We start from the raw sequence: 24,998 nt of genomic DNA on the forward strand, positions 1-24,998 counted from the left end.
TACTGGCGTCTGAAGTGCCCCGCATACCACTACCCTCGGACGTTTACCTTTAGTCTTCTCAGATTGGGGTCGCATTTTACCTATTTATATAGAATACACAATTAATCAAATATATAAATATTCAAACCACACATTTTCATTAATATATATATCTTCATTAAAACATTCAATGGATGGTTCATTAGTATAATTACAAACACATGTTCTCATTAATATACATCATTATCATTATCATTATCATCATGCTCTTCATCCATATCATTATCATTATCATCATGCTCTTCATCCATATCATTCTCGTCATCTGATGTGACATTCTCATCATGCTCTCCGTCGATATTATCTTCAACCAACAATATAGACGCCTCAACTTCATACCCCTCAACTGTTGTATCAGACAAACTTGTAATTTGTTCAACTGCAATCACCTCATTAATTGGTCCAACTTCATCAACTTGGAAAGGAAGATCTTCCACTAGATCGCCACTTTCAATATGGGCCAATGGTTTTGTTTTAATTACAACACAACAGCCTCGTTTACGTGGCACAAATGAAGGATAAGGAACATAATAAACTTGCCTAACAACATGTGACATTATGAAAGGGTCATACTGTTTGTACCTTCGGCCCATTTGAATCTCAACAGTACCATATGTCTTGTCTATCTTTGTGCCTCTAGTTGGATCATACCATTCACAATAAAATAAGACAACTTTATTTTCGGAGTCCAAGTAATTGTATTCCAACTCGTAGATATGTTTAACAAAGCCATAGAAGTCATCTTCACCCCCATCAGTAACTCCTTTTACAAATACACCACTGTTTTTTGTTTTTTCCCTTCAGTCCAAGTCTCAGTGTGAAATTTATATCCGTTCACGAAATACGTGTGCCATTCGTTTGCGCTTCGATTAGGGCCTTCAGATAAACTTCTCAAATGGAGTATTTCTGGAGTCGGTGTAACAATGCCTGACAATCTATGTTTGAACCATATTGGAAATTGATCATGAATGACACTGGATGTTGATTGTACACCGGTACTTTGCAAATAGAAGTTGTTGAATTCCCTAAAAAAAAACACTATAAGTTTCAAGGTTATTTTCACACTATAAATAAAATAAAATAGTTGGGTATACTTACTCAAGATATGGTTTAACTTCAACGCAGTTGATCAAGACATGAACATGTGCAGATTGCATTTCTTGTTGGGTCAACCAATGAACAACCTTCTTTCCAGATGGACGGCCTGGAAGCCCGAAGACTGATAATGTGAATTGACTTCTCTCATTAACATTTACCGGATTCCTTTTGATTCTTGGAGTTAACACCAAGTTGTTGAAATAATGACTGCAAAAATGTGTTGTCTCCCGATGCAAGTAATGTGCACATATTGACCCTTCAACCCTAGCTTTATTTTTCACTGACCGCTTAGAATCACCCATAAACCTTTCAAAGGGATACATGCACCTATAATGAACAGGTCCTCCAAGATAAGCTTCATATGCAAGATGCACAGGTAGATGTTCCATGGAGTCAAAAAAACCAGGCGGAAATATTTGTTCCAACTTACAGAGAATGACTGGAATATTTTGGTCCAACTTAATGATGTCGTCCACTCTTAAAGTTGAAGCACAAATATCTCTAAAGAAATGACTAATTTCTGTTAGTGGGTTAATCACATGTTTGGGTAGAGAGCCAAACGCAATTGGTAGCAATTGTTCCATAAAAATGTGGCAATCATGACTTTTCATACCATGCAACTTCCCAGTGTTAGCATCGGCACACCTTGCTAAATTTGAAGAATACCCATCAGGCATCCTCAATTCCTTTAACCATTGACAAACCGCTTTAGCTTCTTGTGAAGTCAGAGTGTAACAAGCCTTGGGTTTTAAAAAATTTCCATTCGGTTGACGCTTCAACTCCAACTCTTTTCGATTACACCACTTTTCCATGTCTTGTCTAGCCTTCTCATTATCTTTTGTTTTGTCTTTAACATTCATCACTGTGTTAAATACCTTATCAAAAAAATTCTTCTCAATATGCATAACATCAAGATTATGGCGCAACAAATTATCTTTCCAATATGGGAGGTCCCAAAATATACTTCTTTTTGTCCAATTGTGGTCGACCCCGTATCCTGGAATTCTAAATGCTTTACCAATATCTGTGAATTTTGGAAAATCACAAACTTGTTCCCATACAGCACCTGGTGACAATCGAGGTGGAGGATGATCTCTTACCACTTCGTCTTTTTTGAAATCCGTCTTGTTTTTTCTATAGGTATGATTTCTTGGTAGAAATCGGCGGTGACAGTCAAACCACGAGCTCTTTTTCCCTTTATCCAACGTAAAAGCCTTAGTGTGTTCCATGCAATGCGGACAACCCATTTTTCCATGCGTACCCCAACCAGACAACATGCCATATGCTGGAAAGTCATTAATTGTCCACATTAAGGCAGCTCGCAAAGTAAAATTTTGTTTACGGGATATATCATAAGTGCATTCTCCAATCCACAACCTTTTCAAATCATCAATTAAAGGTTGTAAGTAGACATCAATTCCAGCTTTTGGACTCGACGGGCCTGGAATGATACATGTCAGAAACATGTATGGTTTTGTCATGCACATCTCGGGAGGGAGGTTGTAAGGGGTTACAATAACTGGCCAACAAGAATATGCAGTTCCCGACCCTTGGACATACGGAGTAAATCCATCAGAGCATAATCCCAGCCTGACATTTCTAGGTTCTGCGGCAAAATCAGGATGCATCCGATCAAAGTGCTTCCATGCCTCGCCATCAGATGGATGTAGCATAGTGCCTGGAATTGTTTTGTTTGTATGATGCCACGTCATATGACTTGCACTATGCATTGAAGCAAACATTCTTTTTAACCTTGGTATAATCGGGAGATAAAACATGGACCTCACTGCTACACGTGTTTGTTGACGGTTAATGGCTTTACTTTGGACTTGATATCTTGGACTTTCACAGAACTTACATTCCTCCAACAATCCATCATTAGTACCAAACTCATTGTCATAAAACAACATGCAACCATTAGTGCAACAATCAATTTTTCTTGCACTTAAACCCAACCTCGACACTAACTTCTTTGCTTCATAAAAAGTTTTAGGCAAGTTGTCTTTCGTTGCAGTTGAGTCCAACATCATTTTTATGAAGAATTCCAAACACCTATCAGGGACATTCCAATTTGCCTTGGCAGCCAATAATCTCACACACATTGATAACTTTGAATCTGACGACCCCTCAAACAACGGTATATTCATCTCATTTAACAACTGATAAAATCTTTGTGCTTCCTCATTCGGCAACTCTTCCCCATCAAAATCTTCAGGTTGATCATAGGTCACGTTCACACCGAAAGCATCCTCAACCATGTCACCAATCAGATTAAAATTTTCCTCGTATTCCATAGTCGGACGACTGCTTGAAGCATGCGTATTGCTAGTCTCTGGCACATTCATCGGCAGTTGTTCACCATTAGACGTCCAAACCCAATAATTTTCAATGAAACCTCTTCTATACAAATGACGTTCTACTTCCTCTGGGTCACTAATTATACATCTACAGTCACATTTAAGACAAGGGCACCTAACTCCCCCTTCGCTTCGACAACATTCCTGAGCAAACGCCCACTTTATAAACCCATTAACTCCTTCTATAAAATTGGGTTTAAGTCCACTTCTTCCTGGATACAATCTATCGTACATCCAACTACGATAGTACAAATAATATTCCATACTGCACATATTCAATCATTATCTTTTTAGTAACTATAATTATAATTTAACTATATTAAATCATTCAACCTACTACATCACATCATGTAACTAAACAAATTTTAAAACAATATCATTTTAAAAGAAGTTATATTAAAAAAAATACTACATCACATTGTTTTTTTCTATACAATGGTGTTTTCTACATTAATTTTTTAATACATATAGACAATTTTTAAAGTAAAATTATATATAACACAATTTTAAAAATATTTCAACATAAAAAATTATTATAAAAAACATATCTGTTTATCAATCAAATTTTTTAATACATATTTATTTTTATATATTTTTAATAATTATCAATCAAATTTATTATTTACTATAAAAAAACTATAAAAAATTATTATAAAAAACATTTCACTTTTTAAATATAAATACTTTTTAACAAAAAAAAAGTAACAAATAAATATTCTATTTTTTATTTAAATATAAATACCTTTTATTTAAAAAACATTTCACTTTTTAAATATAAATACTTTTTAACAAAAAAAAAGTAACAAATAAAATATTCTATTTTTTATTTAAATATAAATACCTTTTACATTTCACTTTTTTAATATAAATACTTTTTATACATATAATATTCTGTTTTTTATTTATAATTTTTTAAAAATCTGTTTTTAATAATATATATCTATATTCTGTTTTTTATATATAATTTTTTATATTCTGTTTTTTATATATAATATTTTAAACTTATTTTTAATAACATTTATAATATGTTTAAAATCTAGTATAACATTTATAACATTTAAAAACATTTCACTTTTTATACATATTTATATTCTGTTTTTTACATATAATTTTTTAAACTTATTTTTAATAACATTTATAATATGTTTCTTATAATATAAATATCTATATATAATCTGTTTTTATTAAAACTAATATTCTTTTTTTCAATAAAATATATATATAATATATAACATGCATGTATATTATCTTATTAAAACTAATAATTTTTTTTCAATAAAATTATATATAACAGATTTAATAGATATAACAGATTTTATTATAAAAATTATACATAATAGATATAACAGATTTAATATAATATCTAAAAATTATATATAACAGATTTCAATAAAATATATACTAGATTTAATAAAACATTAAAGTGTATAACAGAATAAATTATACCTACAAATACAAAAACTATACCTAATAACACATTAAATAAAATATAAATGCTAAAAATACCTCTATCTTCCTCTATTATTTCTTCTAATGTTCCCTTGGAAGCTCCTTCAAACACAAATAATACCTACAAAAAACAGATTTTTGTTAAGAACAAAATTAGAGCATAACATATTTTATAAAATGAAATAAGAAATTAAAATGATTTTGAAATATACCTTGCAATTGAAATTAAATTGGGGAAGAGATTGGGGAAGAAGAGTTGAAGAGAAATGAAGAAGAAAAATGAAGAAGAGAAATGAAAATGGGTTTGAGAGATGGTGAGTTTGAGAGAATGAAGAAGAGTTATGAGAGATAATGGTGAGGAACGAAGCTGGTCTGGGAAACATATAATAAATGTAGCGACATGCTTGCAACGTCGCTAATTTGCCAAATGCAAATCACGTCGCTAGTTTGCCAACGGTCACCTGCTCTGCAAAACGCTGCAAATGTCTGCCAATCAGAGGCGTGTATTTCACGTCGCTGGTTTCACACGTGGAATACACGTCGCTAGTCAGCCAACGGTCAACAACAGACTGCACAATGTCTGACTGAGTCAGGCTACTTTATTAGCGACGTGAGTATCATGTCTCTAGTTTGAATTTCAAAATTTTTAAACTCCCCCCATTTGAAATCCACCGCCCATTTTTATTTTATTTTATTTTTTCAAATAGTGACGTGATTATCACGTCGCAACAGCCATTATTCTAACACGTGATAATCACGTCACTATATTATGCAGCTAGGGAGCTTGTTTCTTGTAGTGAAATCTGAACCGTTGGATTTTAAAATAAATGGTGGAGATTATGAGTGAATCTTTTTTTTCTCTCTCCTGCATCTTGAAATAAATGAAGTAGGAGAGAGAAAATAAAGATTCACTCATAATCTCCGCCATTTATTTTAAAATCCAACGGTTCAGATTCATTCTCACATTCTCATATAAATATGACATTCTCATATGATATGCCCTCATATATATATATATATATATATATATATATATATATATATATATATATATATATATATATATATATATATATATATATATATATCAAATGAGAACTTTGGTTATTATAAGAATGAGAACTTTTAATAACAATCGTACGATTTAAAACCAATGCTCAGATATGCATTTATGTGATATGTATTTAAATCATAATCTATCTATTAATTATTGTCTTTTAAAATTTGAGTGAAATCTGAGCATTGATTTTAAATCGTACAATTATTATTAAAAGTTGTCAGTTCTCACAATGACCAAAGTTTTCATTTGATATATATATATATATATATATATATATATATATATATATATATATATATATATATATATATATATATATATATATATATATATATATATATATATATATATATATATATATATATATATCCAATTCTAATTGTATATATTTAGCAAGTTTATATATGATAAATAAATATCATATCAATTTGTTTAAATGAGTTTAAACCTATATTCTAACTAAAGTTTCATTTCATAACCGACGCTAATATCATATCATTTTTGATGAATTATATAAAATAATATAAATCAAAAGTGTTTTTACCATCACTCATAACCGACGCTAATAGCATGCTCTAATAAAAAATAAAATGTTTTATCCTTTTAGCATCTAGCAATGCTGTTAGCGGCGTTGTTGTGGCCGACGCTTATAGTGATATACTTTATTTTAGTTTATTTATTTTTATTCTAATCATTATAGTTTTGGTACAAAAATTAAATAACTTTTAAAAAAAATTGTTTTTTTCTTTTTGTTTTAATCACCTATAGTACCTTCTATGTTCCCATACTTTTGATATTGTATGTAACTATTTTTTTTTCTTTATCAATATTAAAACTCTTGAAGATAGAAATAAAAAATAATTTAATTTTCAAAAAATTGTGAATATATTTTTTCTCAAAATACAATTTTAAATTATTTATCTCTTAAATCGACAACAAATAAACTCTTACAATCATATATATCGAAATCATTATTTTACTCATAAAAATTACATTTGAACCACGTACAATTAAATTAAAAAAAAATTGTATAAACTAAACTAAACAAATTAAAATTATTTCTTTAAAGTTTATTTAAAGAGAAAAAAGAGTATGCACTGACAGTGGAAAGTAGTTTTACATTGTTAACCAATCACAGACATGTACCCATCAAATCACGCTTTTAATTTTAAAAATACTAATATGAAATAGTTGAATGTTATAATTCTATTAGATAATCATATACAACTAATTTACGTGCATTATCTTTAATCTCTTATTTAAATACATTTTAATCAAATTTGTGTAACTCGTCACAAATTTTTTACCTAGTAAACTAATGAAAAGATTACAATAAGAATTGAAAAATTAATAAAAAGAGTACAATATGAATTTGAAAAAAAAAAGTATATATGAATATAATTTTTTCTTCCTTTAAATTGCGAAATATGGAAAGTTGGGATGGCGGGAGAGTAATAAATTATTAGAAATTAATTGAGAAAAATTGTGAACGAAAACAATATTAAATACACGGTAAAGCTATCTATCTTTTTTGCACAAGGAATATAATTAAAAACCTCTTTTTGTACACATTTTTCCAACTTATAATGGTTTATGATGTAAACCTCAAAAGGTTTAATGGTTTATCCCTTTATGTATCTCCAAATTAAACATACTAAACTAGAATTAATAAAACCACCAATTTAGCACTAAAAATATCACCATAGATTAATCACAAAACAAAACTAATTATAAAACCCAAAACCCACAATTCAGCGTTACCAATTACCGTGATTGAAATGAATAATTAACATCTCACAAAGATAAACATCCTTCAAATAAATCAAAACATGTGATTGTCTTTCTTCTTTCATTCTCCAAATGATTATTGATTTGCAGTAACTAATTAACGTGTAACATGGCTGATAGTACTGTAAATTCAACCGTTAACGCCATTACAACAAATGGAACAGTATGGATTTGTGAACAAATATCTAAGAATCCAAGATCAAGAGGGATTTTCTTTTCGGATAATCCATTTAGTTACACATTACCGGTTCTCTTTGTACAAATCTCTTTAGTTTCTAGCTTGACTGCTGTTTTGCAATTCTTGCTTCAACCTATTGGAGAGACCAGATTCTTTCCACAACTGCTGGTAATATATTTTATAGATATGTTTATTGGTTCGTCAATTTTTTTCTAATGAAAGCTGTGATGCTTATACATGTTGCATTTGCAATTGTGACTGCAATATTAATCTGTAGTATCCTCATCAATGTGTGCGACTGCATTAAGAACTGCATTAGACAATTTTGGTCGTATTCGTAAAGCTTCTCTCTAAAAATTAACTAATGCAGCCACAAAACAATTGTACATGCAATCACATGTTAAAACCATGCATAACAAAAATTAACTAACCAACCAGGACATGTATTTTCTTCATGCCAATTGTATTTGAAAATAACATTTATTTTCACTTGAAATCATATGACAAAAGATAAATACATGCTAATTAATTTTTTTATTGAAATTGGTATATTCAGGCTGGCATGATGCTAGGGCCATCAGTTATAGGACAAAGTGCATTCCTACAAAAGTGGCTATTCCCACCAAAAACATTCTACATAAGTGAGACAATTGCATTTTTCGGAGGCATGATGTTTATGTTCTTAATTGGAGTAAAAATTGATCTAAGTATTGTTCTAAGATCAGGGAAAAAAGCTTGGGCAATTGGAATATTGACATTTCTCATTCCATTACTATTCAGCTCAATTGTTTTTTTTTTTGCAAAAGACACATTACCTCCTGATCATCCTCTCTACAAGTCCTTATTTTCCATCACATTCATCTTCTCAAGTGGTTCATTCCATGTAACCGCAATCCACTTAGCAGATTTAAAGCTATTAAACTCCGAAATGGGTCGATTAGCGACATCTTCTTCAATGGTTAATGGAACCATTTCATTAACGATTGTTAGCGCGTTGGTAACTCACGATAATATACATCCCCCGAAGACTTATCAGATGATGGGGCTGAGTTTGCTCGTTATGGTTATTTTCATAGTATGCGTTTTACGTCCCATAATGTGTTGGATGATAAGACAAACACCTGACGGGAGACAAATGAAAGAATCGCACATAACATTAGTGTTTTTAATGTTAATCGGCTGTGCGTTTCTTAGCGAAGTTATCGGGCAACATGTTCTGATTTTACCTATTGTTTTAGGCATAGCTGTACCTGAAGGTCCTCCATTAGGATCAGCATTGGCTGATAGATTGGATACATTGGTTTCCTCGATTTTTTTGCCATTGTATTTTCTGTATAGCAGTTCTAGATTCAATGTTTTTCTAATTGATGGTCATACATTTGTGATTATTCAACTTCTTGCTATTGTTTCATTCATTGGGAAGGTGGTAGGAACTATATTGCCTTCAATTTATTGGAAGATGCCAATGACAGATGTTTTATCTTTAGGACTACTTATGAGTGCTCAAGGCATCACGCATTTGATTTACTTGCAAACAGGTCTAAATATTACAGTAAGAATCAATAATCCTTTCTATTAATTTGTCATCTTGTAACTGTATGTGGTTGATTTGCATATAGAGAATTTATACATGCTTTGTTTGCAGATAGATGAACAATCATATGGTAATGCTATGATAGCATTACTATGGTTAACAGGAATCACCACTCCCGCTGTGAAATTCTTATATGATCCTTCTAAGAGGTATTTGTCTTTAAATAGGAGAAGAACCATTGAACAATCAAATAAAGATATTGAACTACGTCTCATGGCGTGTATACACAGTCAAGAAACCACGCCTTCTATAATCAATCTTCTTGAAATGTCAAACCCTTCATTCGAGAATCCTATTTGTTTCTTTGTTCTACATCTTCTCAAACTAAAAGGAAGATCAACTCCAGTTTTCATAGATCATCAACCGAATTGCAAGCATAATCCGCCGCAAAAGCATTATTCTGAGCACATAATAAACGCGTTTAGATCCTACGAGCAACAAAAATCAGACAACGTTGTTGTGAAACTCTACACGTCAATTTCTCCTTACGAGACAATGCATGATGAAATATGTACGCAGGTTGCTGAAAAGAGAGTTTGTTTGTTGATCGTGCCTTTTCATAGACAATGGAAATCAAACGGGATAACAGAATCGAACCACCCAATTCGGGCGTTAAATCGCCAGCTTCTCAGGAGGGCACCATGTTCAGTTGGGATTCTAATCGAGCGTGGTACATTGAATATAAGCAATCCTATAATAAATGTCGCGTTTTATAGTGTTGGAATAGTCTTTATAGAAGGCAACGACGATCGTGAAGCCTTAGCGTATGCAATGCGAATGGCAAACAACCCGATTGTAAGGGTTACATTGATTAGGCTAATGGAGCCTCGAAAGAAAAATAAGAACTTGATCATCAGGGATCCGGACGGGGATTTGATTCATAAGTTTAAAGTGGATTGCATTCAAATTAAACGACACGATTATAAAGAGGAAGTAGTAAGAGATAGTGTTGAAATGATAAATGTTCTAAGGTCACTTGAAGGTTGTTTTGATTTGGTTTTGGTTGGTAGAAGACATGCAAGTGAGTCAAGTTTGTTTAGTGGATTAACTGATTGGAATGAGTACCCTGAACTTGGAACTATTGGTGACATGTTAGTTGCTTCAGATTCTACTTTTGATGGTTCTGTTTTGGTTATTCAACAACAAAAGAGATCAGGAGTTGGTTATCATGATTTGAATTTAGATTCTGGTATATTACCAAAGCAAGAAAGCTTAACCATTGTGGAAGTTCCTCGTGATAGAAAGGTGTTTTCAAATGTTTAATTTTTTTATATAGAAATAGAAAATAAACGGGAGTGGGAACATCATATCTAAGATGAGAGAAAGAAAAATATGTGACAAAAAAATTTATTCGATTTTGATGTTAGATATTGTGTAAAGAAAACATTTATGTTGTTTAACTGTGAGTTGTATATGTTAGGGAGATTCATAGTTTTAGATTTCATGTATAGTTCAAAATTGTAATGGTAGGTGCCTTATTTATATAAGGCCAAAGTAAATAGACACTCTAATTGTAAAGTGATATTTTTTGGTGTTTATGGAGTATAGTGTTTAAGAAGGGTTATTTCTCTATTATTTTTTCTGACCTCCTTGATATTTTTTGGTATTTAAGGATTATAGTGTTTGATTTTCAACTAATAAGTAGAGAACGAAGAAGTACACAAAAAACTTGTGATGGATTTTTTGTGTGTCGGGCCATCCGGCTCAATTAGAGTTTGCAAAAGTCTGGATTTTGAGGGGATAACTAACATAAAAGAAAGAGAAATGATAAGTTTATACCTTTTTTTGACATCAACACCGTATTTCTATGCGTACAATACATAAATTTTATTTTTTTAATAATTTATTTTGTCTTGAAATTTGAGCATGAACATTTGCCTTCTGTTAAAATCTACGGTGTATTATACGGTGTTTGAAAAGTAATTGTAAACATAGCATAGCTCTAAAAGAAAATACCAGTTGCAGGAGAAAATTTGAGGTATCTTAAAATTCATAGGCAAACAAGAAAAGTACTTTATTATCTTATGTTACTAAAGGGTATGATTGGATTGATGGGAGTATACTATATTAAACCTCCTATAATAACACTGAAAATATTATAGTTGGCTAGAACCTACAATTGCAGTTTAAAGCACTATTGTAGAAAGAAAGAGAAAACGTTATTGTCATTCTTTTCTTTTGGAATATTTTTAATCATAGTTTATTTTAAAATTTTCCTATTTATGGTGTTTTAATTTAACTTCTACATAATTTTTTCTCTCTAGTAACATAACTTTATGTGGCGGCTAAAGTAACTAAAAAATGTGTTACTTGTTTTTGATTCATTGATACTTTTGTTGTAATAAATCTTACATTATGAAATCCTCAAAAACACATTTACTTCTTTTCAAAGATATTGCAAAACATACCATGATGTATATGGAGGTTCTAAGTTAAATGATCATTTGGTTAATTTTCTATCGTCTATATTGATAGGTCTCTCACGGAAGAGATCTGTTTTTTTCTCTTATTTTTAATAATTTTACGGGAGTTATTTTGTGGGAGTAAAAAACCCAACTATTTACAAATTTTATTTTTATTATTTATAAAGAAAATGTACTGTTCATCAATATTTTGTGAGAATATTTATTTTTCTAAGATTAATAACTCTCGTTAAATACTTTGAAAAAAATTAAAAACCAACAAAAACTCACGTGACACCTCCGTAGCCTGAGTCCTACATAACATAATGCTTTTTCTTCCGACATAAATAAATAATCATCAAACCAAGCCGGTGAATAATTTTCAACCACGGCATATATTTATAAAAAGAAGTCGTAGGTTGTATTTTTGTATATAGTATTATGTATTTCCAATCTCCAAGAATGAGGTGTGCGCATGTTTTTAGAGATTAAGGAAAGTTTTACTCCAATAGATTTGGCTACTGAACCCCCGTCCGTGAACTTAGCGTCTTGATTTGTGATGTCCTAACCAAATACTGCGCAAGGCTCAATGCTACTTACTCTTGTTCCCTTCATTGGGATCTCCCTCTTTGTCAACTTCTTAATGCAGTATACTAATCTGTTAGAATAATTATTTTTAGTGTAGTACCTCCATGATGTTCCATTGAGATTGGTTAAATTTAAGAAAATTTCTTTACCCACCTTCCTATGGGGGTCACCCCCAGCGAAAAACTCAATTTACCCTTCTTCGGAAATACATTTTCGAAGTATTTTTTTTATAAAAAATTTTCATACTTCGGAAGTGCATCTCCGAAAACACCAAATGGGGGGTGTTTTCGGAGATGCACTTCCGAAAACACCTTTTTTCAGATTTTGGGGGGTTTCGGAAATGAACTTCCGAATTATGCAGAAACTGTGTTTTTTTTTATGTTTTTGGAAACAGTCTCGTATTTTTAATTAAAGGAAACCGGGAAATAAAATAAGCGACATATAAACAGAAAATAGTAATATGATAAAAATAGTAATATATACAAACCGATCCGAATCCAAATAATAATAGTGTAAAAAAGATACAATCCGAAAACAAAAAAAAAATAAACCCGACCACTACTGGGTATGCCTAACCCTCTCTCCCTGGGACCTCCTCTGCCGCATGTATGCCGCCGCACGGCCCGCATCAATGACGATCATCTCCATCACGGCGACTGCCTCTGGACCGCCCTGATGAACGACACCTCGATCCAACGCGTCCCGCCCAAGCATCTCTATCCGCTGGCAGATCGGCAGGAGATCAATGGCGTGGTCATCCTCGGCCTGCTGGTTCTCCAGAATCTCCTTGTGTGTTGGCCTAGGAGCGCCGGGAACGTCGGGTCTCAGCAGAGGATGTGACACCCGGTAGAACCATGTGACGTATCCCTCCACACTGTGCCAGTCCTGGGTGACCCGAGTGCGACGGTACTCCTCCGGTACCACATGACGCTCCCAATCCTCCCATATGGCAGTGAGCTGCACTCGGGTCACTGTGTCGGGAGCAGACTCAAAGGGTGACCTGGGTATCATCTGCACAAATCCGAACTGCCGCATGCACCGCTCAGGGAGATACCGGACCATGATGGTAGTCCCGCATGCCAACCAGCTAGAATATAGAGCAATGCCGTCAAAGGGGACAACCTGAGTGTAGTCGCTGAACGGCCTCCAAGTGACGTCGTCGTGCATCGTGCAGTCGAGGTACCCACGGTATGGTCCCACCGCATGGTGGCGTACCCCGTCATGCAGAGCCCACTAAGCCCTGAAGCTCTCACCGAGTCGTTAAACCACTCAGCAGTCAGTTTAAACAGACTGAAAATCTTTCGGGCGTGGTTCACCATTTTCAACGGCTCTCTCTCCTGTTACAAAAAAAACAAATAAAAGCGTATGTTAAATAGACCGTTAAGAAAATATCGAATAAACGTCTAAATTATAAACGGTTAAATAATGTAGTCGGGAAAATTATAAAAAATACCTCTCCCTCCCAGATACGCCGAGCGACGTGATCGTGGTAGGTAATCAGCACGGAAGTGTCAAAGGGCCCTCCCGGGTAGCTGTCCTCCTGCTCATCCTCCTCCCTGGGTGGAGGGTCAACATCCGGTACCCCCTCCGCCTCGTGGTATGGCACTACCACCACCACCTCCTCCTCCTCCTCCTCCTCTCGCTGGCGGGAAGAAGATACCTGAGCCAGCCTACTCCTAGATACAGATGTAGAGGTACCCTCGCCCATCTCCACGGAAACTCGCACACGTCATCCCCGGCCCTGCCCCCGTCCCTGTGTCGACGCCAGCTGCGCCGCCGCCCGCTCGCGTCTAGCCGACGCAGTCTGGGCCTCTCTACCCTGTCTGATGCATGCTGGTTGGTTGCCTGACATGTTCCTGTAAACAATTGAAATCGATTAATATGCGAGACAACACAAAAAACTAAAAAAAATTGCACTTCTGATACAATTCGGAAGTTCATTTCCGAAACTGGGAATGGAGGTGTTTTCGGAAATGAACTTCCGAAACACCCCTGCGCAGAAGTTCTCTGCAACCTCCAATGGCAGACCCCAAAATCCTAAATCAAACCTATGTCTACACATTCTAAACATCCTAAATATCAGTACAAACCTAACCTAATACATTTTTTGCTATTTGTAAACACCTAATATAAATTTTAATCATAGATCTTAAAATCAAAATGCTTACCGATTGAATAGATTGGAGGACTTTTGAATGTAGTAGAGCAAGTAGATGGAGCCTTTGATGTAGCTTGGAAGTGGTTTGCAGAAAAATCTCTTTGGGGTTGAGTTTGGAAGAAGATTAGGGTAAATGAATTGGGGGAGGGGGGCTGTTTTGCTTAATCTGCAAAACGCGCAGTATTTCGAAAATGAACTTCTGAAATGCTGTTTTCGAAAATGAACTTCTGAAATAAGACAATTTTTTCAAAAAAAAAGGCGCTTTCGGAGATGCATCTCCGAAAACACCTTTTTCTTGCATTTTGGAAATACATTTCCGAAGTCAGGGGTAGTTTGGGTTTTTCACCAGAGGTGGACTAGAAGGTTGGGAGGTAGCCAAAGAAATTTCCAAATTTAATAGCTACAAAGAGTTAAAGAGTTTTAATAATAAGTAAGTTGATATTCACTCTTTTACTAATAATATTCACTCTTTTTGGTGCGTTCTATAATGAATAATATGTTTATAAGAGTCATGGTAAAACCATAACACTTTTATATTTCTCTGCAATAAGACATCTTATATTTGTCATAATCGTCCATTTATTTTGAAGCAATGACTTGAATCCTTTAAGATTTAGAGCGTGCTTGGCAAAATTGAATTTACTCTTCATCTCAATTAGTTTGATATAACCTTCCTTATTAGTGTTGGACTCCATTTCCTTACGTCTAACGATCAGATTAAAAATTTCATCAGAATCAATCCCCTTATATTTTGAACACCCCTTTGCAACACCAATCTGCTATGGTGTCTTCCTCACAGAAAAGTGCCTCTAGATTCCATTCTTCTCATAGAAATACATGAACTTCTTGTCAGAGTACTCGATCAGTTCCATTATCAGACCCCAAATACTTTATTTTTCTCCCTGTTTGGTTCTCAACCTCTTCCTTCCACAGTTTGAACTTGACGAAGACCTCTGATTTATATTTCATAAAATAAACCCAGACATTACGAGAAAAATCATCAGTAAATGACACAAGATACTAGAAACCTCCGACACGGGGCTTTTTTGTAGGCCCTCGTACATCAGAATGAACATAGCCTAAAATTCTCTTGGTCTTGGGTTTCCCGGTCTTGAAACGAACTTTACATTATTTTCCAAGAACACAATACTTGCACAATCTAATTGTGCAATTGCAAACACCCTTCAGCAAATTCCTCTTACGTAGTTCCATTATCCCATGTTCACTTAGATGATCCTGTGAGGGCAAGGTTGTGTTTTCAGTGATGTCAAAACTAGCAAATTCAAGTATGGATGTGCATCAAACTAACATGACAAAGTAGGAAGCATTGAGAATCTCAAAAATGGTATTTTTGGAAGTTCAAGAGGTACAGGTCGACCTACAATGGATTCAGGTCGACTCACTTGCTTAAAAACTGACAATTTTGGTGTTTTGAGGTCTTCAGGTCGACCTATATGTAGCTCAGGTCGACGCATGGATACTTGGGAAAGTCACGGGTTTGCACAGGTCGACCCTCAGGTCGACTCATTCTGGTATCTGTGTTGGAACAGCATGCGTCGACCCATGGCACTGGATAGGTCGACGCAAGGACTTTTGAGAAAACCTCGGGTTTGCTCAGGTCGACCTCTCACTGTGAAAAACTGTTTTTTTCAGGTTTCTAATTGCTTTGCCTCCACATGACATATAAATGATTAATTTCGGTTATTTCACCAAAATAACAAGAAAAGTGAAAATAGACACAAAGCTCTCATCATCTTCAACCTTTCACTCATCGATTGATAATCACACATAATAATATTTGTCGATCAAGGTGAGGAACATGCGTTGATAAGGTTCGACGGTAGATTCAGTTCTTATTCGAGTTGAGAGTTCGTGGGTTTTTCTTGAATAAAACCTTAGGGTTTTTTCCTCCAAGATCAAGTGTGATTTGGGGTTTTTTGACAATTGCTTCGCTTCACCTACATTCAGCCGAGCTTAAGGGTTTGAGGGATCGTAGATTCTCTCAATAAACTAGCTACAACCGGAGGATAAGGAAGGAAGAATCGGGGTCGAAGTCTTGAGATTGAATCAGCCGAGCAGGGGGTTTGAGAATCGTTTTGGATTTTCAACAAGGTAGCTACAACCGGAGGTTCAACAAAGATCGTCGACAATCACTTGGTTCATCTCAAATCAAGGGGAGAGAAGATTTTAATTTCAATTTTACTGCACAATTGTAGTTGGTAATTGGTAACTTCTAGTCTGTGAGGGCAAGGCTAGTAGTTCAAGTGGTAGTGGGAATGGAATGAACATGTACTTGAACCCCAGGGTACAGGGTTTGATTCCCACGAAAGGAAAAAACTCTATTAGTGAGGGGGTGGAGAAGATCGTGAGGTAATAATGCCGAGAACGCCGAAGGACCAGGCTGTTACATAAAAGTAGCTCAAGTGGTAGTGGGAATGAATTGAGCATGTACTTGAACCCCAGGGTACATGGTTCGATTTCCACGAAAGGCAAAAATTCTACTAGTGAGGGGGTAGAGAAGATCGTGAGGTGACAGTGCCGGGAATGCCGAAGGCTCGGGCTGTTACACAAAGTCTTATCAAACGTGCAGCCTTCTCTTTCATCTTAATCCAATCAATGGTTGTGATGTTCTTTGCTTTCTCATCACGGGGCACCTTCTGGAAACCTTGTTGTGCCAACAAATCCTTAACTCTCCTTTGCCATAAACCAAAAATTTCTGTTACATCAAACCGAGTCACTTTGAATTTCGCACCTCCAGGATTAAGCGTCATCTAATACCAGTTGTTAGAACAGTAACGCGAACACAGATCAGAATAGATAAAAATACACAAAAGCTTTGTTCACATAGTTCGGCCAAATTGCCCACGTCTACGACTAAAGAGTAGCTATAATTCCCTTTCCTTATATCTTGTGAATTATATATAGATTACAGAGTTACAAGCCATATATATGATATTAAGTTTTAGTTTATCTAAAATCCTAATCCCTAGTTTCCCTCAACGAATAATTATCTCTACCCATAATTATCTCAGTAATATGAGCTATACTCTTAACCACATATAGTTATCTCAACAACCCATAATTATCTCAACAATATGAGTTATACTCTCAACAACCCATAGTTCTCTCAATAACCCATAATCATCTCAATAATATAAGACATATTCAACAATAGAGATATATCTTTATAGCAGCTAAAACCTAACGGATCCATAATAAGTCTAAAACACAACCCATTAACGAAGGGTTCCATGAACTAAAAACTATGAATTTCAATACGCATGAATCGAAAAAACCAAACCTGAACCACAACGGACCAAACTATAGGTTGAATATAGACCTATTATCGCGCCTGCTCCACTGTCAGCCTTCCATTGCATCGGCTCCACTGTTGACCTCCCGTCACACCCCTGCATCATCTTTTCCTCCCGCCTTCCACGCTTCACCCTTGTGTTGATTATTTCGCCAACCTCCTGTTGCGCTGACATGTCGCCTTTACCGCCATCCTTAAGACATTTGTTAATTTTATAGCATAATTTAATAAATGTTAATTCATATATTATTATGCGTTTTTTTTCACAAAAAATTTCATCTCTCTTATGCAAGTGGGTGCTTAACAAATGTTAAAGGGAAACTTTGAGAAAGAGAATTAAAATTAACTACCTCCAAGATATTTGACCTTAAAAGAAGTACAATCCATCCTGTATTGGTACGTATGTTGTTCTAAAGTTGAACCATTTGACTTAAGGAGAAAAAATACCAGCAATAATATACTTTCACATTAATCTATGTATTATATGATAAAATAAAGGATCGAGACTAAGTAGGTGTATGGTCCAATCTGAATAATGTAATAATATAGATATAGTTGGGGCCTTAGAAAGGGATGCTCAAACAATATAACAATACATTTTGTCTATTATTAGTATTGGAGAGAGAAGAGGAAATCCACGTGAATAGCTGAGTTTTGAGTGATTAATTAACACTAATAGCAATAAGATAAGGAAAATATGACAGCCTGTGCTTTCTTATTCTTATGAAGTATAGCGTGGCAATGTCGCTAATGTTTCTACCATGTTCCATCTTTTACTCGTCTTAGGTTGTACTGCATTGTCCTTTTTTTAGGTTAATTATTTTACAAATTTTGTATATAATACAAACAAGATTGTTTAAGATCAATTATAGTGAACTTTAAGAGAATATTTGTGAAGGTTTAATCAAGAGGTATTTGTGATGCGTTTTAAATTAGTTTTAAAATAAAAAATTCATTCAATTTAAAGATAAATTTATTTATGGTTTCATTCAATTTTAGATAATTGTTAAAAATATTCAGTACGGTGTTATTCAATTTCATATAATTTAATTTAGATTAATTTTTAAATATTTAAAATATAAATTATAATTTTTTATTATATTATAAAAACACTATGAAATATTAGATTTCATGTAAAATATAATATATAATATTAATATATTAAAAATTTTATATTATAAAATGACAAAGAACAATTATAGTTAAAACAAATTAAATAAAAAAATTGATTAAACTAAAATAATAAATAGTATTTTAAAAAATAAATATTAATGAATAACAAATAAATGCAATATATCAATATATCATGCTAATATAAAATAAATATGTATCAAAATATATATAAGCAATTCGTTTAAGTTTCTATTGGATATGAAAAATCAATATAAAATTTGATCTAATTCTAGTGGTTTTTACAAAATGACATCCAATAATATTGAATTCTTTTGCAGTTTTCAATTTTTTTAGATCAGTTTGCGATTTTTATTTTGAACGGTTTGAATTTGAACCTCCATTGTTTTATCCAAAGGCTGGATCAAACCAATGTGCTTATTAGACGACGAGTAGGCGTACCTTCACTCTTGAACGTTATATAAGAGAATGACTTTTGTCCTCATTTATATTGTTGAAATACATCTAGCGGTCATTCGTAATACATGTCAGACAAGTCGATAAAAATTCTAATCGTGTTTCCTATATAAGTGTGACACTGAATCATCCAAGATATTACTCTCACTCACACTTGCATAGTTCCACCTTCCTGAAATATTGACTTGAGCACTATAATGCTAACCTTACAGGTGTTCTCTCTCTAATCATTATGCTTCTCAGTAGAATTAGTCTCATTCTCTGAAATGAATGGCCATAACAAAGTCATCATTCTTTGTCCCATTATAAAGAGTATGATTTTCTTCCTTATTCAAATCTACAAAGTCATCATTCACTATGTCATTCACTATGACATTTACAAATTATTATTTTGTATGTCCTTCACATTGTCATTAACTAGTATTTCCTGTTTGAACTTTTTAAGTGTGCATCTTGTAGATTCCTTAATCAATGGCTTCTCAATATTTTTTCCTTTTAGCTTCCAACATTTTTCAATACTATGACCAACATGCACAATATAATCATAAAAATAGGAAAACTCTCGTATTCCAGTTCAACAAAGAATGCATAATCCTCCTGTTTCACTAAAATACGATCATAGAGAGTATCTGACATGTTAAGGCCTATTTCAACATGCGCAAAATGCACTAAAGTTATTTTTCTTGTAAGCTCATCAATTGATAAATGAGTTCTAATACCATAAGCAATTGAAATTAAAGTAGTTGATTTCCAATAATCTAATCGAAAACTATGCATCCTCAGCCACATTTGAGCATGTGTGATTTTCAAATTTTCACGTCTAAAATCTAGCGTCCACACAGACAAACACATGAGTGGTGTTAGAACAAGATTTGTTCTGATCAATTATCTTAGTTTTGATGATAACAATAATATGAATTTTGCTTAAGATAATATGCTACTCTAATCCAATGCAATTTCCTTTTCAGGAAATATATAAAGAGTATGCATAATTCAGCGCTCAGAAGCTTTGTCTCAAAGGGTTCAGCATGCAACATCAGAACATGGTCTGGCAAGACATCAGAAGATGGTCGAAGAAGAATCAGAACATGGGTCTATGGAAGCATCAGAAGAACAAGAGAACAGAAGCACTGAAGTTCTGATGGTATCACGCTCAGAAGCACTTCAAGGTCAGAAGATCAGAAGATGCTTTGCACCAAGCTGTTTGACTCTAATGATATTCAAACGTTGTATTCACAAACATCAGATCAGAAGAAAGTACAAGTGGCAAGCTACGCTGACTGACAAAAGGAACGTTAAAAGCTACTAAAGGCTACGTCAGTAGACACAGCGTGAACAAGGCTCGAGGTAGTTGACAAAAGCGTATAACATTAAATGCGATGCTGTACGGAACACGCAAAGCATTAAATGCACTCAACGGTCATCTTCTCCAACGCCTATAAATATGAAGTTCTGATGAGAAGCAAGGTTAACGATTCTGGACATTTACAACGCCTATTAACTTGCTGAAACTCTGTTCTACTCAAAACCCAGAATCTTCATCTTCATCAAAGCTCACTACATTGCTGTTGTAATATATTAGTGAGATTAAGCTTAAACGTTAAGAGAAATATCACAGTTTGTGATTATAGCTTTTAAGAAGCAATTGTAATACTCTTAGAATTGATTACATTAAGTTGTAAGGAACTAGAGTGATCGTGTGGATCAGAATACTCTAGGAAGTCTTAGAAGTTATCTAAGCAGGTTGTAACTAGAGTGATCGTGTGGATCAGTATACTCTAGAAAAGTCTTAGAGGGTATCTAAGCAGTTGTTCCTGGAGTGATCAGTGTGTGATCAGAAGACTCTGGAAGACTTAGTTGCTGACTAAGTGGAAAACCATTGTAATCCGTGCGATTAGTGGATTAAATCCTCAGTTGAGGTAAATCATCTCTGCGGGGGTGGACTGGAGTAGTTTAGTTAACAACGAACCAGGATAAAAATAACTGTGCAATTTATTTTTATCTGTCAAGTTTTTAAAGCTACACTTATTCAAACCCCCCTTTTCTAAGTGTTTTTCTATCCTTCAATTGGTATCAGAGCGCCGGTTCTAAGGTGCAAGCACTTAACCGTGTTTAGAAAAGATTCAGGAAGAGAAAAACGCTTCAGTAAAAGATGGCTGATGAAAGTGAAAAGTCTACACCTGCATCTACATCTGGCTCTGCTGAGCAATACAACGGTAACAATGGTTATACTAGACCGCCGGTATTTGATGGTGAAAACTTTGAATACTGGAAAGATAAACTGGAAAGTTACTTTCTTGGTCTAGATGGTGATCTATGGGATCTTCTGATGGATGGTTACAAACATCTAGTGAATGCCAGTGGCGTAAAGCTGACAAGGCAAGAAATGAATGATGATCAGAAAAAGCTTTTCAGGAATCATCATAAATGCAGAACTGTTTTGCTGAATGCTATCTCTCATGCTGAGTATGAGAAGATATCTAACAGGGAAACGGCCTATGACATATATGAGTCCTTGAAAATGACTCATGAAGGAAATGCTCAAGTCAAGGAGACTAAAGCTCTAGCTTTAATCCAGAAGTATGAAGCCTTCAAGATGGAGGATGATGAAGACATTGAAAAGATGTTTTCAAGATTTCAAACTCTTACTGCTGGATTGAGAGTTCTTGACAAGGGATACACCAAGGCTGATCACGTAAAGAAGATTATCAGAAGCTTACCCAGAAGATGGGATCCTATGGTGACTGCATTCAAGATTGCAAAGAATCTGAATGAAGTTTCTCTGGAAGAGCTTATCAGTGCCTTGAGGAGTCATGAAATAGAGCTGGACGCAAATGAGCCTCAAAAGAAAGGTAAGTCTATTGCATTAAAATCCAATATCAAGAAATGCACTAACGCTTTTCAGGCTAGAGAAGAAGATCCTGAAGAATCAGAATCTGAAGAAGAAGATGAACTGTCTTTGATCTCCAGAAGACTAAATCAACTCTGGAAGACCAAGCAAAGGAAGTTCAGAGGCTTCAGAAGTTCAAAGAAATTTGAACGTGGAGAATCTTCTGACGACAGAAGATTTGACAAGAAGAAGGTCATGTGCTATGAATGCAATGAGCCTGGACACTTCAAGAATGAATGTCCAAATCTTCAGAAGGAAAATCCCAAGAAGAAGTTTCATAAGAAGAAAGGTCTTATGGCAACCTGGGATGAGTCAGAAGATGATTCAGACTCTGAAGATGAGCAGGCTAACTGTGCGCTGATGGCGACAGAAGATGACGGATCAGAATCTACATCAGAATCAGATTCTGAAGAGGTATTTTCTGAACTTACTAGAGATGAGTTAGTTTCCGGTCTAACTGAACTTCTGGAACTCAAGTCTCAGATCAGTCTCAAATACAAAAAGCTGAAAAAGCTATTTGAATTTGAAACAAAGAAGCTTGAGTTGGAGAATTCTGAATTAAAAGAAAAACTTTTAAAATTATCCAATAATGTTGGATCTCCTTCTGATTCAGAAAAATCCATTCCTAGTCTAAACCATATTCTGAAAGAATATGATTTAAGTTTCAGGAAGTTCTTATCTAGAAGTATTGGCAGAAGTCAGCTAGCTTCTATGATATATGTTGTGTCTGGAAACAAAAGAGTCGGCATTGGTTTTGAGGGTGAAACCCCATACAAACTTGAACCTGTTGATGAAATGAAACTCACATACAAGCCATTGTATGATTAGTTCAAGTATGGCCACTCCCATGATATTAGGCACACTTCACATGCTCAAAGTTTTCACATAACACACACCAAAAAGCATGTGACACAACCTAGGAAATATCATGAAACTCACATTAAAAATTATCATGCTGTTCCTCCTATTGCTTACAATGTTAAACCCAAGTTCAATCAGAACTTGAGAAAATCTAACAAGAAAGGACCCAAGAAAATGTGGGTACCTAAGGATAAGATTATTCCTATTGCAGATATCCTTGACTGCAAAAAGGACAAAGCACAACATGTCATGGTACCTGGACTCTGGATGCTCACGACACATGACAGGAAGAAGGTCTATGTTCCAAGACCTGGTGCTTAAGTCTGGAGGAGAAGTCAAGTTTGGAGGAGATCAGAAGGGCAAGATAATTGGCTCTGGAACTATAAAGTCTGGTAACTCTCCTTCCATTTCTAATGTACTTCTTGTAGAAGGATTAACACATAACCTCTTATCTATCAGTCAATTGAGTGACAATGGTTATGATATAATCTTTAATCAAGAGTCTTGCAAGGCTGTAAATCAGAAGGATGACTCAATCCTATTTACAGGCAAGAGGAAGAACAACATTTATAAGACAGATCTGCAAGATCTTATGAGTCAGAAGGTGACTTGTCTTATGTCTGTTTCTGAAGAGCAGTGGGTCTGGCACAGAAGATTAGGTCATGCTAGTTTGAGAAAGATTTCTCAGATTAACAAACTGGATCTGGTCAGAGGACTCCCTAATCTGAAATTCAAATCAGATGCTCTTTGTGAAGCATGTCAGAAGGGCAAGTTCTCCAAACCTGCATTCAAGTCCAAGAATGTTGTTTCTACCTCAAGGCCATTAGAACTCTTGCACATTGATCTGTTTGGCCCAGTCAAAACAGCATCTGTCAGAGGGAAGAAATATGGATTAGTCATCGTAGATGATTATAGCCGCTGGACGTGGGTAAAATTCTTGAAACACAAGGATGAGACTCATTCAGTGTTCTTTGATTTCTGCATTCAGATTCAATCTGAAAAAAAGTGTAAAATCATAAAGGTTAGAAGTGATCATGGTGGTGAATTTGAGAACAGATCCTTTGAAGAATTCTTCAAAGAAAATGGTATTGCCCATGATTTCTCTTGTCCTAGAACTCCACAGCAAAATGGGGTTGTAGAACGAAAGAATAGGACTCTGCAAGAAATGGCCAGAACCATGATCAATGAAACCAATATGGCTAAGCATTTCTGGGCAGAAGCAATAAACACTGCATGCTATATTCAGAATAGAATCTCTATCAGACCTATTCTAAATAAGACTCCTTATGAATTGTGGAAGAATAAAAAGCCCAACATTTCATATTTCCATCCTTTTGGATGTGTATGCTTTATTCTGAACACTAAAGATCATCTTGGTAAGTTTGATTCCAAAGCACAAAAATGTTTCCTTCTTGGATATTCTGAACGCTCAAAAGGCTACAGAGTATACAATACTGAAACATTGATTGTAGAAGAATCAATCAATATCAGGTTTGATGATAAGCTTGGTTCTGAAAAACCAAAGCAGTTTGATAATTTTGCAGATTGGGATATTGATATATCAGAAGTTGCTGAGCCAAGAAGCAACGCATCAGAAGCAGAGCTTCTCAGAAGCAAAGAATCTGAAGATCAAGTA

The 24,998-nt window shown here is 34.5% G+C and overlaps 1 protein-coding gene across 1 annotated transcript; it reads left to right on the top strand.

Moving 5' to 3' along the window:
• The first annotated feature begins 7,777 nt into the window (after positions 1 to 7,777).
• On the top strand, positions 7,778 to 11,113 carry LOC131617437 (cation/H(+) antiporter 15-like). Its single transcript, XM_058888723.1, has 3 exons — positions 7,778 to 8,137; positions 8,526 to 9,521; positions 9,615 to 11,113. Exons 1-3 carry the CDS (start codon positions 7,901 to 7,903, stop codon positions 10,824 to 10,826), a joined length of 2,445 nt encoding a protein of 814 aa, XP_058744706.1. The 5' UTR covers positions 7,778 to 7,900; the 3' UTR covers positions 10,827 to 11,113.
• Positions 11,114 to 24,998: the final 13,885 nt, after the last annotated feature.

The sequence above is a fragment of the Vicia villosa genome, linkage group LG7, assembly GCF_029867415.1.
Source record: "Vicia villosa cultivar HV-30 ecotype Madison, WI linkage group LG7, Vvil1.0, whole genome shotgun sequence".
Taxonomy (NCBI): Eukaryota; Viridiplantae; Streptophyta; class Magnoliopsida; order Fabales; family Fabaceae; genus Vicia; species Vicia villosa.